The 19,319-nt window shown below is 39.3% G+C and overlaps 1 protein-coding gene across 2 annotated transcripts in view; it reads left to right on the top strand.

Annotated features, from left to right (window-relative positions):
• RGS5 (regulator of G protein signaling 5) overlaps window positions 1-19,319 on the top strand; it is a 192,439-nt gene that overhangs the window by 103,996 nt on the left and 69,124 nt on the right. For both annotated transcript variants that reach the window (XM_089671527.1, XM_089671529.1), the window contains exons 3-4: window positions 2,637-2,698; window positions 18,500-18,666. In XM_089671527.1, the coding sequence (XP_089527653.1) occupies window positions 2,637-2,698; window positions 18,500-18,666 (229 nt within the window). The remainder of the gene's footprint in view (window positions 1-2,636; window positions 2,699-18,499; window positions 18,667-19,319) is intronic.

Raw genomic sequence — 19,319 nt, 5'->3', positions numbered from 1 at the left:
AATTTGTCCTAAAAAAAACAAGGTATAGTACACCTGGATACACTAAGTAGTTGTGGTGATATCTAAGGTCTTAATAACACATGTCAAAGTAGCAATATAGGCATTAATAGCCATTTACACCAGCACATACACCAGTGCGCAACATACTGACATAAAGGCCTATTTGTCAAATGAGCTACCAACAATGCAGGCCAAATGCATCAAGGAGAACCTAAAGCCTAGATTTAGGTAAAATCTTGTTTAAAAATCAGCACAAGGGACAGTACTTACATTTAATGCAAAGTGTCCCTTGTGCTGGTGCCAGCTGTCAAAGTTCAAATCCTCTGTTCCCCTCCCATAAGAAGGGGGGCAGAAGACAGAGGATTCAACTATAACAGCCAGCATCTGCACAAGGAACACTTCAGATTAAATTTAAATACTGTCCCTTGTGCTCATTTTAGGCTTTAACAAGGCTTTAACAAGAACAGACGTAACTTCCTTTGTGCCAGCAAACAGGTTAAAATCTGCCTTGAAAATGTTAAGGCCTATCTCAACTGCTTTTGTTCTCTTAGAACAGGTTTTGCATTACCATACAAGTATTTAGGAATGAAAAACCCACTTGTAGCAAGTCAATTGCAAGTCAAAAATACCTGTCAATTAAATCACAATTGCCTCAAATTGTTCCTATTGACAAGTTTGTAGGTCTTTAATCTCAATGATGGTTTTGTGGAAGTACTACTTCCTTAGTAGGAGAAAGCTGATACATAAAAGGCCTTGCATTATTTTTTCAGGCTTAGCTGTAGAAGCACACCCAGATGCTTAAAAGAAGCGCACTATAACACTGTGATTCTGTAATAAGAATTGCAGAAAACATACTGCTGGCAGCTTTGAGTAATGGAGTATAGAAACATTGGCATACAATTCATTGGTAAAATCTTCTTTGTTCATTGAGAGACATATCCATACTTTTCATTGGGAGAGTGCTAGGGAGCATTCATGAATAAACTAGCCAAAGCAAATAAACCAGCCAAAGCACCTATCAGACATCAGCTTAGCAAAAGGTAAATTCATCAATTTAGGCTTAAAAATATGGCTGTGCATGCTTGGTTAACACTGCTTTCTTGGAAAAACAATGGTGAAATACGATCTGTAGTTTTTCCATTGAATTCTCAACATAATGAAAAGTATCATTTGCAGGGGTGTCAAACTGGCGGCCGTCCAGCTGTTATGAAACTACAAGTCCCATTATGCCTCTACCTCTGGGAGTCATGCTTGTAACTGTCAATCTTGCAATGCCTCATGGGACTTGTAGTTTGTCAACAGCTGGAGGGCCACCAGTTTGACACCTGTGATTTAGAGTGCCATTTATTATTCAGAATAAGTAGCCTTTCAAAACTACACCATGCAGTACATCTATTGCATCACCGAAAGCATCATGGCATAGACAGTGTTCACAAGAACTGGTTTTATTATATAGGAGACATGTGTATAGAGAAACCTTGGGTAAACCATTGCTGACCTCTTCTTATTAACATGCTGGTTGCTTGGCTGTCATGCTGATCTAAACCCAACAATGTTTTGAGTCGCTGACACAAATATGCCAATCAGGAATGTATACTTCACTTTGACTATGCTGTGTCCTTGTTCCAGATCATTGGCACATAATTTATAGAAATCAGAGGTCAACTGGAGCTTCCATAGCACAGCTTTCTATTAAATTTAGTTTTCAGTGCAGTATGGCTGATATAGGATGCTAGATGGTGTATATTGTCATGTAAATCTAAATACTTTCTGGAAAAGGCCCCTTTCACATGCGTGCTCAAAGGGGGATCTGTCTGCTGATATGCTTATGCAGAGTGGACCCAGACACAACTTGTCCTTTATGAGTGGTTGGATGGAAATGGACCACCTGTCTATCTCCATCTGGCTGTCATCCGATACGATCTGATAGATGGAAGGGGAATGGATCCCCAATCTGTTTCTTTTTGGCAGATTATATTGGATGTTGGCGGGTGTACACAGACACATGCCACTACTTAGAGGAGAATAAAGGGTTCCGACTGGGTCCACCTGAAAAATGAGCAGGCAAACCCCATCAGAATGTCTTTATAAAAGGGGCCTATATCTGGCCACTTTGTATCATAAAATAGTGAATACTATCAATTTTTATTACAGGTACTTATATAGCGCTGCCAATTTACACAGTGCTTTACACATATATATATATAATGTATTTACATCAGTCCCTGCTCTCAAGGAGCTTACAATCTGAGGTCCCTAATTCACATTCATACATACACATACTAGGGCCAATTTAGTCAGGAGCTGATTAACCTACCAGCATGTCTTTGGAGTGTGGGAGGAAACCCACGCAGACACATGGAGAGCATACAAACTGCAGGCAGGTCGTGCCATGGTTGGGATTCAAACCAACAGCTGCAGTGCTGCTAGGCAAAAGTACTAACCACTTAGCCACATATGCCTTTAAAGACCAATGAAAATACATTTTATCTTCTGAAACATTTTGAAAAATACCAGCCTAATATGGTGAATGGACATTTCTTTCTTTGATTAAGATAGATAGATAAAAGAAAATAAGTACTATTTCATTCCTGAGTCTGTTTGATGACGATACTTCCCTCTTTTTCTTTAATCAGACCATCAGCTGATGACGCCGTGCAATGGAAAGATTCTCTGGAGAAGCTCCTTCAGAACAGCTGTGAGTCACCATCTCCCCTGCTTCTCTTTTCCCACTTCCTGTCTATATCTCATCACCAAAGGCTTTATATCATTATGATCCATGCCATTGACCCCATATAGCTGAGTGTTTTCCCACAAGAAGGCTGTTTTTTTCCTGGCTGGAGAATCCAGACCTTCCTGTTCTATAGTCTGAGATGACCCTGTCCTGGTTTGTATTCCTTGAAAGGTTCAGGAGGGTCAATACAAAGCCCTGAGGTTTGTTAAATATTGTTCTTGGTTACAACACCTATATTATTACATGATGTCAAAGGTGTAGTTGGATATGGATTACCACATATCCATAATATGAAAAATAAATCTTTTTCATTTGCTATTGATATTTGTTGTTATAGTTATTGTAAAACCCTAGTATAGACTATTAACAAAGTCTATATTTACTTAAAGCGGTGTTAAACCCAAAAGCAAACATTTATTATATTGTATCGGGGGGCGTTCAAGTCAAACCGGGACTTTTATTATTAATATACTAAAAGAACACATTTCAATGAGTGGAAACTGCTTTAATTTTTCGACATACTCCCTTGCTACATTTATACACTCACCCCAGCGTTTAACTAAAGCATGGAAAGCTTTGGCATAGAAAGATTGGTCAGTACACCTGAACCATCCTAGGACAGCCTACTTCACTTAGTGATCAGTGCTGAAAGGCTGACCTCCAAGGAACTCTTTTAGGGGTCCAAAGAGATGGAAATCACTCAAGGCGAGGTCCAGGCTGTAAGGGGGATGTGGTAATACCTCCAAGCCAAGTTGCTGTAAGTAGATAAGATGAGCAGTATGAGCTTGTGCGTTGTTCTGGAGAAACAGGATGCCCTTAGTGATCAAACCACATTCATTTGCAAAGGGGATTAAAGGCTAAATTCACCTAAAAAAAATAAATAAATACACATACTGCATATTTGCAGAAAAAATGCAAGAGTATTTTTTTTCTAGAGGAGCCTGCAAAGCATTGCTCCAGTCATCAGTGGACCGGGGGTGCAATGTCAGGCTACTGTAAACTCTTCCTCTAGCATTCTGCCTGTACCTCTGTACAAACCTTCAGTTAAAGACCTGAAGGAAGTGGCAATGGACTATGAGTATGCTGACTACCACACTCATATTCCATTGAGAACTACAAGTACATCTGCCACAGACAATAACCCTCACATACTGTTGGGGAAAATGGGGAGCTAAAGGTAGAGGTAGCTTTAAAAAAACATGCATTTTTTGCGCATGGTTGGATGATTGAAGGTAGCACAGGTTCAACTCATTCACCATTAAGTGACATTCACTGAGCTGAGTGAACGTTCATTTCGGAAATAAAAAAATATATTTCTGTTCCTTTTACTATATCAACCCTGAATTGTCTAATTTTACTTCTTTATATAACCAGACCACAACTACAAAGGGTATTCCATGGCCTGTGAGTTCCAGGAACTCTAGTATATTTAGTATGTTATGCTTATTGTTTACCAATGGCATGCTCAATTTACATTCTAAGAGGATTATGCCCTGGTTCACATATGTGCGTTCCTGTGGGCCGCATTTTGCGTGGGCACGAGAACCCAGTCATTTGAATGACTCCCGTGCCCCTGGACACGCAGGGAAGAAGTCCCTGCACTTCTTTGGCAACCGCAGCCTGCACAGGAACCTCAGATCCCAGTGCGGTTGCGATTTCCATAGCGGGCGGCGTACTATTAGAATTAATGGCACCCGCCCTCGGGTCCGTATTCTTCTGTGTGGGTGGTGAGGCTGCACAGATTTTTCTGCGGATCCGCAGCGGCACCACCCGCACATATGTGAACCTTAAGCCAAGCAGTATTTCTCCTAATACATAATTTTACACAATTTATCTATTTTGTTATGTAGCCTCCCTGGAGGTATTCCCGAGTGTAGCTCGGGGTAAAGTTTCAGTACCACAAGCGGTAACCCCGAGCTACACTCGGGCTTACCATGCGGCGCTGCTCCGGGATCTGTTCTTCTCTTATCTTGTCCTGCGCTCCCACGATGTCCCTCCTGCAGTGTCCCCTGCAATGTCCTCCAGCGGATGCCGACATCTGTCTTCTGGGTTCCATCCCCTGCGACTTCAGGACGTACGGGGACGGAACGGCGGGAAATTTGAAAATGACAAAAAGTGACATTCACTAAATTCACTAAAATACCATAGAAAACATTACTGTATCAAACCATTTCACATACATTTTGTCCCGAGTGCTTTGTCCTGTGACCTGCCTGCATTTTTACTGTTCTTTCTGCCTGGAAACTGAGAAACGTCCATGGCATCCAAAAAGCGTCCCTTTAGGTCAAAAGCGGTTTTAGACCAGCTAGAGAACAGTGATAGTAAATTAGAACTACTTGCAGAATTGAGTGATAATGATTTGTGGGGAAATTCGTCATCAGACACTGAAAACGATTTTGCGACTTTTCTCAGTGATGTGCGAACTTGGCTCTCTATTTCAAATTTCAGTGTTTTTGGTTTGATTATATTATTGAATTAAATTTATTATTATATTATTATTTTTTATGATTATTTATTAAATTATAATTTATGATTTCGTGTTTCAAATTTTAACATACTCAGGATGTTTATTAGACTCTTGTTTGGACAGATTTCTGTGAGTTATTCCTAAAAATTACAGGCCTACAATAAAAAAATACATATTTCCATGCAAAAAAATGTACTGCTTTGACTTCAGAAATCTGGACATAATCAGACTGCTAGGGAGGTTAAAGTAGATCTAAATCCTAACTGGATGATATTTAATAAAGCAATGTGTAGCATAAACAATATTCTTTTTTTAAATGTTATCATCCTTTATCCCATCTCAGTACTACTGATCTCTTTCAGCCTCAGTCAGCCAGTTGCTGTCTACGTGCACTTGCTCCAGTGTTGGCTTTGCATAATTGCTGTGGCCTGGCTTCCTGATAGTGACATTGGTTGACCATGCCTGTGCAATGATGTCAGCATGACTCGTAGGAGTTTAGTTACTAAAACTGGAGAATGCAAAAACAGGCTCATTTCTGCATAGACTCCAATCAGCTTCTAACCTCAGCTTATTCAACTAAGCTTCGGCACTAAAACCTGGAAGCTGATTGGTTCCTATGCAGAAGTGAGCCTGATTTGGCACTCTCCAACTTTAGTAAATAAACCTCATTGTCTCCACCAAGGGTACAAATGACAGGGTATCAACACAGAAGAACAACTGGGGGACAGGTGTAATGCCTTAATATGAAGTCGTTAAAGAATATGTAAACCCAACATTTCATATTCTTGATATGTGCCTGGTGTACCATGTACTTGTATGAAAAAGTATCTGGTTTTCTTTGTATTGCTTCCTTTTTGTGGAATCCCTGGTGTTCTTGCCGTTCCCCCTGCTGGCCTATTAAAACTGACCACACTAGGCATGAGAGTAGTGTGGTCGGTTTTCTGGCTGTGCTGAGAGCTAATTCAATGATCAGACTTGTTCTGACACTCCCCCCATAGCCATTCACTGGGAAGATCAGTGTGCTGCTGTTTCTCCTCCACCAGGTCTTATGCAGCTGATATCAGAGGGAATGTGATCACTTGTAAAAAAAGCAGAAAAAAGGTCTTTAGAATATTTTTTAAATATGTAAATACAAATGTTTTGCCTTTCATTTCTGCTTTAAACTGAATGGGTTGTTTTACAAGGTGAGGGTTTACATATACTTTAACCACTTCCCGACCGGCCGTTGCATATAATCGGCCGGACGGTGGCAGTGCAGGGTTGGGTGGCCGTTTATAAACGGCCTCTCCGCACCCTGCTTGTGCGCGCTCCCTGGGAGCACGCAGCACCGCGATCCGGTGCCTGCTGTGTCCTCCGGACACAGTGAAACACCGATCGTCGGACAGGACCTCTGTATGAGGTCCCGATCATGTGATCACTGATTGGCCAATCAGTGATCACATGCAAAGTAGTTAGCAAGATGTCACTTCTGACATTATTGCTTACTACGTGTGAAATCTGTGAATGATCACAGAGGTCACATGGTACAAGGCTATTCACAACAGCCTTGTACCATGTGACAAGCTGTGACCAATCACAGCTCACTCAGTACTTCTCAATGAGTGCAAGAATGCAGACAGAGAGAAAGAGAAATGATTGCTTTTACATCCTATATGGGTGTAAAAGCAATCAGTGCAAAAAAAAAAAATCTTCATCACCCCCCACAAGTAGTACAGTGTCACCATGGTGACATGGTGACACTGTACTGCTAGGGTGACAGTATGTAATAAAAAAAATAATAATAATAATATAAAAAAATAAAATAAAAATTAAAAAAAAATGTTTAAAAATTATAATTTTTGGTTATAAATTAATTTGGATTTTTTTTATACTAAAAAGATAACGGAATAAATTTTGGCAAAGATTTATGATGAAAAATTAATTTTATAAAAAAACACCTTTTTTCAAAATTTTTGGACTTTTTCATTTACATAGCAAAAAAAATAAAAATCCCAGCGGTGAATAAATACCACCAAAATAAAGCTTTATCTGTGTCAAAAAAATGGTAAAAATTCATTTGGGTACAGTGTTGCATGACCGCGCAATTGTCATTCAAAGTGTGATAGCGCTGAAAGCTGAAAATTGCCCTGGTCAGGAAGGGGGTAAAAGTGTCCAGTCTGGAAGTGGTTAAACAAAGATCTTTATAGCAGACTCACTATGTATTGTTTTAATGAAAGCTGTAGAACTAAAATGACTGAAAATGTTGAAATTATGTTTTTATGAGATACAGTATGTTTAGGTATACTGTATGTAATGTTTCATTCCAACTTTTCAGGCTAACAAGTAACTATATACTACAGTGCAATAAAGTTACGTACAAAAGGTAGAGGGGCATCTTCAACAGTATTTTGCATAAAACTCGAGGAGAAGTATATAAATTACAAAGAGAGTTGTTCTAGATTGGAAATATAAAAGACATTTTGAACATTTTGCTTCCCTACAGCGTTTTTTAAACATATGTCCATTTAAATTTAGAACAATAGACAGTAAAAAGACATGTTTATCTTCCTAACCTAGAGAACTGTACAGGAGTAGTTACAACCAAATGGATAGGAAAATATATTATTATTAAATGGCCGGTAGCAATACCTTTTTCAAGCTTAGAGGCCGACTGATTGTAATAGTAATTTTTACTCTAATCAGTCACCAGTCATGTTTAAAATAATCAGTCAATCAGCTTTGTAAATAATATTCACTGCATTATCCCACTTCTTTTATACAATAAAATAGCTTGAAGTATCTCGTGAAGCAATCAAGGAGAAGCAAAGCAGCGGTGGTTAAAGTGTTACTAAATCCACAACAGTAAAATCAGTCTGTATATGCAGTAAAGATTGCTTGTTATACTCACTGTGGAATCTAAGGGGTTAATACTCTGCATTGTGTAAAAAGGGTGTTTAATCCTGACTTCTCTGATCCTCCTCTTCTTCCAGTCCCCAGTTCATCTGCTGATAGAACAGAGCCTTGGGGACAAGCTGTACAGTTTGGTGTGTATTGCTAGAGAGTTTTTTTTTTCTTGGGAGAGTGCATGTGATCAGCACAGGACCAATCAACGCTGTCCACACAGAGGGTCAGGGGTCCTGAAGCCTCATAGGACAATCAGGGAGAATTAGATATCCTCGTACAAGCTTTAACCAGTGCTCTGATGGAGACTGATTGAAGTCACAAGACTGCTCTAACTGCTGATGAAAAAAGGTATTTAGCAGTTTATATTTACTAAAATAATTGCATTTCCATGATGTGTGTACTGTGGGAGACCAGATATAGTGAATGCAGGGTCCTGGGGTTAGTAACACTTTAAGACAAGTTTATTTCCTCTGCTTTTAGCTGACAAGGTCACTTTAAGTGGTTTGGACCATCTTCAGCTTGTCTGTACTCAGGGAAATGCAAATCTTATTTTGAATTTTATCAATGGCCAGTTAGTAAGGTACCTTAAAAATTGCTTCAAACATTTCCAGAGAAAAACATTAGATCCATCCAGAAATTATTTAAATTGTAACTTAAAGTGGTTGTAAAGTCTCAAGGGTTTTTTTTGCCTTCGTGCATTCTGAGCAGCAGCCTCCCTACTACTCAATGCAATCCAGCAATGTGCACAAGAGCTGGGGACTCTCCCTCCTCATTGGCTGAGACAGCAGCTGGAGTCATTGGCTCCTGCTGCTGTCAATCATATCCAGTGAGCCAATGAGGTGAGTGGGCAGGGCTGAGACACAGCCCTGTGTGTGAATGGACACACAGAGTAGCAGCTCTGGAGCACGCCTACTCAGGTGCCCCCATAGCTAGTGCTTTGCTCTGGGACACCCAACAGGGGGGAGGGACCAGCCGCACCAGTGGGGAACCCCATAAGAGAAGGATCGGGTCTGCTGTGTGCAAATCCATTGCATAGAACAGGTATGACATGTTTGTTATTTAAAAAAAAAACTGAGCCTTTAGTATCACTTTAACTGTATCTGAGCAACACAAACCAAAAGTGCTGTTTAATTTATTTTTATTATTCAAAGCAAATCACCCATTCATGTCTCCATGCTTTATTTTGTTGAGAGATCATTTTGAAAAAACCCCATAGCATTTTTAGTTGCAACCATTTTGAGTAAAGGCAGATGATTCATGTAGCATCTACTTTCTGGAATCCATCTGCCCTTACTCTGATGATACCTTGGAAAATCTGGTGCATGCACAGTACAAAATACATAGTCTTTCGGTACACTTTTGCTAGGACAGGCATGGAGGCAGTAGGGAGTGCTTAGCTGGGAACGCCCCCCTCCCTTGCCCTCCTCCAGATGAAAGAAAAAAACTGAAGACTCCTGGGATGTATAACATCACTTTGGCCTAGGCCAGAAACCAGGAAGAAATTGAAGAAATGTAAAAAAAAAAAAAGTTTGTTACAAATAAATATAATATACGTTTCTATCTATTTACTATAGCTAGCTGCATAAGGATTAAAAACAGGTAATGCTGTTTTAGAGGTCTGATTTAAGGAAAAGGCATGACCTTAATCATAGTATCCCTTTAAAATTTAAATACAGTACATATTTATTTTCTATACATAGTAATTAGCTCTGATCTGCTCAGTAGGCAGTTATACTGAAGTCACATGGGAGTACAGTTCTAGGCAGCCACAGTGCACGGTCTGTATGAGAGTACCTGTCCCTGGCTAGGTGCCAGTAACTCTTTCATCTGCACACATTCAATTTCATTTTCCCTCCATTGTTAATTTGCTTTGGGCTATTCATTCAAAAGGATTCATCATATTTACTGGGTTTAATTGCTCAAAAAAACAACAGGCATGATCAAAACATATACCCAAGGCAGAACAAAAATGGATTAGAGGACCTTTCAATACACAATGTCATATTTTGTCCTGATTAATTATGAAGCAGGTTGGCAGCCTTATAATTACCATTTATTTAGCCTAAAGGCTGTGAAAGGCAGATTATTTGTAATATCTCATCAACCCCCTGCAGGAAAAGAGCATACAATTATTCTTTTGTTTACGGGAACATTAGCAGCTTCAGATGTGTTTCACAAGAAGCTTAGTCCAACAAATAAACACAAGGCAGTTTTTACTATTCAGTACTGGTGAAAATATCCACACAACAACAATCTAATGAGCAGATCTTGTTACCTAACACCACTCAACAGCCTTGGGAGTACTAGGTGGTATTGATGATGATATACCTTGTCCATACTGTCAACAATGATGGTGCCATGTGGAAATGTAGAAGGCTTGCTAATGATGACTTTGCAAGGCTATCTATATTCATTATTTTGAATGCCTGTAAGAGGTATGTGCTTTTATGTGACCTGTACTTACTGTATAATGTATGTTGGCATTTAGCTAAGCGCAAAAAGAAGAAATCCATAACTTCTCAATCTAACTTTTTTTAGATTCAAAAGGCAAAAAAAACATGTCAAATGTGCATTTAGTGCAGAGATGTCCTGATTTTTTATTTAGTTTACCCAGACATACACTTTAATTAAAGAGACTTACTGAACAGTTTGGAAGGCCTCGAGAAGTATCGAGAAAGATGAGTCCATCATGTGCAGGGAAGAACACAGGAAGAGAGAGAGAGGGAAAAAAGAAAAACAAGAGAAGGAAAACTACTTAAAGTGTTACTAAACCTACCAAAGTAAAATCAGTCTGTATATGCAGTAAAGAATGCTTGTTATACTCACTGTGGAATCTAAGGAATTAATCCTCTGCATTGTGTAAAAAAGATGTTTGATCCTTTCTTCTCTGCACCCTCCTTTTGTTGAAATGACCACCTGATACAGACTGAATTGTAGTCACATACACATGCTCAGTTTGTTGTGTATTTCTAGAGAGGTTTATTTTTTCTTGGGAGGGTGTAGAACAGCAAAGGGCCAATAAGCACTGTCCAGACAGAGGTCAGGGGTTCTGCATCCTCCTAGAGCAGAAAGAAAACTCCTCCTACAAGCTCTAACCAGTGCTCTGCTGAAGTCACAAGACTGCTCTAACTGCTGATGAGAAAAGGTATTTAGCAGTTTATATTTACTAAAATATTTGCATTTCCATGTTGTGTGTACTGTGGGAGACCAGATATAGTGAATGCAGGATCCAGGGTTTAGTAACACTTTAAAGAAGAGATAGGGGAAAGAATATCACTTTGCATCTAGAATTTTTATTGGAGCTCCTTCTTGGACCATATTATAGGGAAAGCAGATAATAGTCTTGGTCAGAACATTGTTATTCTTCTGCCTGGTACACATGGTACTCCTGCTCAATGAAAAAAAAAACTGAGCAATTCTCTGTACTAACTACGTGATGTTAGTACAACAATCTACCCATTCTTCTACTGTGATCTGACAGGGGAGAACCCCCACACCCCCTCCCCTGCCAGAACACACCGGTCAGTGCTTGAAGCCATTGACTGAGAGTGCTGATCGGATGCCAATCAGCTGCTGGTTGTTTACAGCATGCTCGTTCAACAGAAGCCGGATGGGAAATTTGGTCTGTAAACACGGACCAAATGCTGGCGGCTGGTTTCTACTGTACTGGCTCATTTTGGTCGATATTCGGCCCATATGCACTGGGCTTACGTCTTAGCAGGCTTCATCTTAGGCAGTCCAGGTCCATGACCTTCTGGAATTACAGTTACATTGTATGACAATAATAGTATAAGGCAGTTGAGAATAAATGATGAGAGTAGCAAAATTCTTGTAAGTTAGTTCTGAATAGGCTACCCTTTTTTTGAAAGAATTGAGATAAAAATACAATAGGGTTTAGCATATCATATTAAAATATATGTAACAACTCTTAATAAAAACAGTCAAATTAACCAGTGTTTCAGATTTTAAAAAATGGTTCATTATACCAATGTAAGTGAAAAAACATTTAGTAGAAATAAGGCACACAGTACATTTTGTCCACAGATTGGTATAACAAGGTGCAATGTGGAGTTACTTACTTCCGTAAGGCAAAAGCATATTCTATTAATAAGAGAAGAAAGCCATTTAATTATATTATCACAAAAATGTGTCTTGTGGGACCACAAAGCACAATATGGCTAAACAAGGATCTAGGAAAGTATTGAAAGAAAGAAGCTCTAGCAAACATGAGGTCAATACGAAGAGGAGTAAAATGTGAAGAGAAGTATAAGGGAATGGGTGGCTCAGGAAAGGACCTTAAATTTCTCCAAAGTCCCTTGTGAATGAACAGAAATAATTCACCGTGTCCAGGGCCTCTGAAATTTCTCATGGGTATCATTTAATATGACCATCATTTTGTCATTAATCTATTTTTGACCTTATCAAAGCATAGGGCAGACAATTTCCATGCTTTTGCAATAGCCTATTTTTTGCAGTATAAATGTGAGTTATTAATGTGCTGTCTTTGTTGAAAATGATACTTATTTTCCTATTAGGGAGAGGCTCCCATGGGTTCTTCTGCAGACACTAATGCAGAATCAAAGTGATAAGGCTATAGAGAGTCATCCATAATAACTTCACATTCGTGTAGGTCTGCCATATATGTAATAACATATCGTCTAATAGTCACAACCAAAATTATTCATGTGGACACGTTGTTATGCAGTGCATTCGTTGAACAGGGGCAAGATAATATCTGTAAAGGACTTTATAATTGTTTCTTAGCACACAGATACTGCTGGAACTTTTGGCTGAGACTTTCATTTTTTTGGACAATCTGAGTTTTCTGGGAGTATTTAAGCCCTGGTTCACATATATGCAGCCGTGAGGGACGCGTTTTGCGCGGGCATGAGAGCCCATTCATTTGAATAGACTCCCGTGCCCCGTGACACGCAGGGAAGAAGTCCCTGCACTTCTTCTGAAAACGCAGCCTGCACGGGAACCTCAGTTCCCAGTACGGTTTCAGTTTCCAGTGTGGGTGGCGTGCCATTAGAACTAATGGCACTCGCCCGCGGGTCTGCATTCTCTGTGTGGGTGGTGCGGCTGCACAGATTTTTGTGCGGATCCGCAGTGGCACCACGCACACATATGCGAACCTAGCCTAAGTGTTGCACCCATGAGACTTGATTTTAAAGCAGAATGTAAAAAAGTAAGTTTCAGAAGCGATATCTAGAAAGGTCCACCATGGAAGATCTGCTTATGCGTGGTGTAGTTTGGGCAGCAGAGTACTTTATAAAAAATTAGTAGAGCATTTGATTCACCTAAGTGAAAGTGCTGGGCCAGTCATCTCTATCACAAGGAGTTTCTAGCATTTACCACATTTTCTTGGTGTACATCCAGATGCTAATTTGCTTTTTCCCAATTAAAATTCTAAATTCTTTACCATAAACATATTTATGTCTGTTAGCTGACTAATTTACTTGCTAATGATTGAATAGCTTGTGAAATATAATATTTGTACATATTTTCAGAACAAAGTTTGTTTTATCTGTAGTGTAAACACATTGTGAGTTATTAATTAAGTAAAAGAGTGCGCAAGTGGGAGAAAACTCGCAGTGATGATGTAACTTCCTGTCCTACATAGGAATTAGAGCCCTAGAGATAATTCTTGACATTCTGTGCCAATGTATCATGCAATGATATACTTTTGCCTTCGAGGAAAAAATAATTTACAAGGGACATTTGTTTTTCAAAATACACAGATGTCTGTGAAGCATAAACAACAATTCTGAGAATTTCTAGAAGCATGTTAAAAAGCACAGGAAGACAGGGAGACCCAAACAACTAGCTGGTTCCCATTTTTCTTATATGTGTAATTCTTATAAGTTATAGTAGAAGAATTCCAAACAGTGTGTTTCTTGTCATTACCTTTCTAATTTTTGACAAAGTGAGCAAACATCTATAGTAATAACTATCAACTTTGTACTATAAACAATTAGAGACATGTACAACTAAAGCCCCGTACACACGATGAGAATATCGGACGGACAATTGTCTGTTTTTCTCGCCTGCTAGTCTCACATGGAAAGTGAAAAGGCTACTAAAGATACGAAAATTCTCGTACTAAAGAAAAGAATTTCGAAAGTAATGTCATATATTTGTATTGTATTTGTATTGTATGTTCGGATGACTACTGTACTGGTTAAACGAAAATTGTACGATCTGGTATCATACGAGAAATATTTTCGCGCTTGTCCCTTTGGATATTGTCGCCCGAATTGTCAGGATCGGCTCTCGAAAGCTGTATACTAATGATCTGATTATCAAACGATCGGTCCTCATACGAAAATTTTCGTACGATTTTCTTATCATAAGGGAACCTGAGCTAAATTTCAATTTACGGTCAATGAAACAAAATTAGGCTCAACTCAAGCTGAATTGGCTACCAAGCATCACACAGAGGGCAGTGGTCCAGGTGTCCTGTGGTTCAACATTCCCCCTGCACAGTACTCCAATCAGCAACATTGTGCAGAGAGATCAGGTGGTGGGATAGGCAAGTATTTGCACTTTTCCATTAAGATAAAGGCCTTAAATAAAGGTAAAGGTTCATATTTCTGTATTAGTCACATAAATTCAAACAGCTCCTGATGTAGGCGCACATTCTTAATTTTTTTACTTCTCACTTACTTAGCTACTAAAAAGCCAGGTTACTATGTCTATGCAAATAGTGACCATAGTTATTGTGCTTCCACTGTTACCTATCACTTTGCACCCTATTCATGAATAGGGAGGTGAGGGTATGGAAAGATGAGCATGGTAGCTGTGGCTAATACTAACCACCAATGTATAAGAGGGATATCTTTGGACTAACCAGCAATGTATAAGAGGGGTATACTTGGACTAACCAGCAATGTATAAGAGGGGTATCTTTGGACTAACCAGCAATGTATAAGAGGGGTGTACTTGGACTAACCACCAATGTATAAGAGGGGTATCTTTGGACTAACCAGCAATGTATAAGAGGGCTATACTTGGACTAACCAGCAATGTATAAGAGGGGTATACTTGGACTAATCACCAATGTATAAGAGGGGTACCTTTGGACTAACCAGCAATGTATAAGAGGGGTATACTTGGACTAATCACCAATGTATAAGAGGTGTATAGTTGGACTAACCACCAATGTATAAGAGGGGTATCTTTGGACTGACCAGCAATGTATAAGAGCTATATACCTGGACTATTCACCAATGTATAAGAGGGGTATACTTGGACTAATCACCAATGTATAAGAGCGGTATACTTTGACTAACTACCAATGTATAAGAGGGATATCTTTGGACTAACCAGCAATGTATAAGAGGGATATCTTTGGACTAACCAGCAATGTATAAGAGGGGTATACCTGGACAGTTCATCAATGTATAAGAGGGGTATCTTTGGACTAACCAGCAATGTATAAGAGGGGTATACCTGGACAGTTCATCAATGTATAAGAGGGGTATCTTTGGACTAACCAGCAATGTATAAGAGGGGTATACTTGGACTAACTACCAATGTATAAGAGGGATATCTTTGGACTAACCAGCAATGTATAAGAGGGGTATACTTGGACTAACTACCAATGTATAAGAGGGATATCTTTGGACTAACCAGCAATGTATAAGAGGGGTATACCTGGACTAATCACTGATGTATAAGAGGGGTATCTATGCACTGTTCAGTAGTTGATAGCAGTGTCATACAGTATTTGCTCTGCAGAAGGGGGTATTTTTGCACTGATCACTATTCTAATATGAACACCATGGTAAAGGTATGTATTATAGGCAACTGGTTAGCGGTGGTACAATTAGGGTGTAAAGTTACAGATACTGCAAAGAGGGGTCATCAGAGAGCCCTATTAAAATTCTGCTATAGAGCCATTTAATTTATAAATATTCACCTGCTCACAGGCACAATTTTTTTTTTTCTGGTAAGAATTTTTTTTTTTTTTTTGTAATCTGAGAAAACACAGTGTAGACCTGTGATTGCCAATACTCCTAATACTTCCTGGGTTTAATATAACAAATCTTCTTGCTGTCTGTCTCTTTTCCTCCGCACATATTCAGAGGCATCCTCCACCCTTAGGCTGTATTTGCTGCAATGGTCCGGGACAAAGTATTATTTTCTATTTTGACTAGCCATGTAATATGATCTGCATGGGGGAATAGCATTCATTATACCATAAATTATATTTAATATATTAATGTTGAACCAATCGCTAATTCCCAAAATAACTGTACAATGGAAATATGTATGTGAACCTCATCTAATCAGTATAATCAGTTCAGTGGAGGTCACATGTCAGATGTTTAAACCATTTAAATGAAAACCAGGTGTCATTCTGAAAGGGCACATCCTATACAATAGTGCATAGACTTTAACCATCGGAAATTGATACTTAGATTTGTTTTTGGCTCAGTTAACATAAATTGGCCTGGGCAATTTGATTAGAGCATATGATGAAAAAAAATGCAAAAAGCAAGATTACCTTCAGTGAACACTGGAAGTGAAAATAAAATGTAGATCCAAATATATAGACAGCTGATACAATACATAAATCTTGACTTTATCTGTACCATTTGAGGTTGTCCCTCTCACGTTTTGCCTCCTGAGCCACCTTATTGGTCAGCGAGTCTGCACATAACATTAAAGGGACAATAGAAATGCTTGGGTGCTGAGAGAGGGCAAAGCTAAATGCTTTAAAAACTTAATGTCAATGGGGCACCTAAAGACAACCATCATGATTTATTAGAGGTGATAATGAATGGACAGGATAATAAACCTTGTTCCATGTCTATTGTTTTCCCCTGATAAGCCAATGCCAAAGGTAGCGGTTGCATGCTTCCATCCATCCAAATACCTAAACACCAATGGTCACTTCTTATGAGCTTCATGTTTAGGGATTCAAGATCACTGCATGTGGGCTGACTGCCCTCTAGTGTCTATGGGCAGCTTACCACTAACTCAACAGGCCTCCCACTGTGGGGAATGTGTATCTAACTAATAACAAAATGATAAACTGCCCAGTGTACTTGGAAGATAATCTCAGCCCTGTAAACTACTTGGCATATTTATCACGCTGCAATCACAACTTTTGAACAACAGATCAGCACCATGAGAGGTCACCTTGGTAAACCACACGTATGACTGAGCAACTTCATATAATTACATCCTTTGATTTATAAAATAGTAAACATACAGCATATAGATTTCAATTATGTATTTGGTTGTTTGTCTGGAGTTCTGTTTAATATCTTTGATCCACTGCAACTTCACAACCTGCATGCTCAGCTGCACCACAAACCATCTACCATGAGGGAAATGATCAAATCCTCCTTCTTCGAGCAACAAGCTTCATGCAATGTTTAAAGGCAAGGTTTGCAGTGATTGTGCATGATCCTGTCGTGTAAAAAACATGGCAGAAACTCATCACATATGGGGTGTCATTAAAGATAATGGCACCCGAACGTACATAGTGTGTGGTGCAGCAATTGCCACACAATTTGAATTCTGGGCAGAATTGCAGTGATTCTGTCCGCAATTCCAAAATTGCGAAGAGTGAATGGATCCTAAGAGATGGCAAGTGCAGCTTGCTTTCAGTTGCATTGAGCTGGCACAGGAGATCAATTTGAAATGCTTCAGAGATTATTCAGAGTTCATTGATGGGTGCATTTGGCCTAAAATTCATCTCCTTGTCACCTTGGAGAACAAGTATCAAACTTTAGCCGTTTGTTGGTAAAAGCACACAGACTTCCACAGCCAGTGGGCCAGGATTGTGAGAAAGAGGCCCCTGTCTTCATCAATATAGGGACAAAATGCTCTGCCAGGGAAGTCCACTCAGACAAAGTACTCCCAGTATGTTGAGGACAAGTATGGCTTAGAAGGGAAGGAGGTGCAACCCCCTCCTTTCTTGCCTGCTTGGCTGCATACGCAGGTAAGAGTCTGCTGTGAATTTATGGGGGACCATATGCTTTTTTCCTGATTTTTGCATGGGGGTCCTCCTTAAAAACAATATCAGACCTGAAGGGCCTGGTATGAATTATAGGGTAACCCTGGTACTGATTTTTTTTAAACTACTCCCAGCTCCTTTACTTACATGGCCGGGGAATGCACTCCCATCTACTCCAGACCGTTATCCTAAATGAACAGCTAGTACAATAGAATTGGTAAGTAACTAGGCTTCAGTCCCATAAACTCATAGGGACAATTGGATATTTTTATCCCCTGTATCTGTAGTGACCCTCTAGGCTGACAGTATGGTTTAATCTGGTGGCATCTGTAGAGTGATTTCTGGTGTTGATATTGTTGTTGGTAGTGGATTTCTTTGATCCACTTTTGATTCTGTTTAAAGCAGCACAGAGTCATCTAAATGTGTTATGCTTTTCATTCTATAGATGGACTTTCTGCATTCCAAAACTTTCTGAAGATGGAATTCAGTGAGGAAAATATTGAATTCTGGATGGCTTGCGAGGATTTTAAGAAGACCAAATCTCTAACTAAAATGGGTCTAAAAGCCAAGAAAATCTTTGATGAATTCATCCAGACAGAGGCTCCAAGAGAGGTAACTGAAACTTCAGGGACAATGCCTTGATACACATAGAAACTTGCAGGCATTTATTACATGAATACATATATATATTGGTCACAAAATCCATAAATAAAATAACATATAACTTATAAAATAGGAAAATAAAATTACAGGTTCAGTATCTTTGTCAGTACATAAATATGTTGATGATAATAATGTATACGTAGGAGCAGCTATATTGTAATCAGTATGCAGATATCCCATTGCAAGCAGCACTAATACAAAAATCTAATCATTGGGCTCAGTAGCTTGTAAGCCTGCTAATGGGCTGGTTGGGATCTAGATCATAGCAGGGTACACAGTATTTATAAAACATTCAAAATTAACTTGCAGTGTATAAAAGGTGTAATATACACTATATTGCCAAAAGTATTGGACCCGCCCTCCAATTCATTGGATTCAGGTGTTCCAATCCCCTCCATGGCCACAGGTATGTAAAATCAAGCACCTAGGCATGCAGACTGCTTCTACAAACATTTGTGAAAGAATGGGTCGCTCTCAGAAGCTCAGTGAATTCAAGCGTGGTACTGTGATAGGTTGCCACCTGTGCAATAAGTCCATCCGTGACATTTCCTTGCTAATAAATATTCCTTGCTCAACTGTTAGTGGGATTATAGAAAAGTGGA

This window comes from Staurois parvus, unplaced genomic scaffold, assembly GCF_062004578.1.
Source record: "Staurois parvus isolate SC_StPar_1 unplaced genomic scaffold, SC_StPar_1.0 ptg000106l, whole genome shotgun sequence".
Lineage (NCBI taxonomy): Eukaryota > Metazoa > Chordata > Amphibia > Anura > Ranidae > Staurois > Staurois parvus.
The sequence above is the reverse complement of the archived record's forward strand: the minus strand, read 5'-3'. Positions and strand labels throughout refer to the sequence as shown.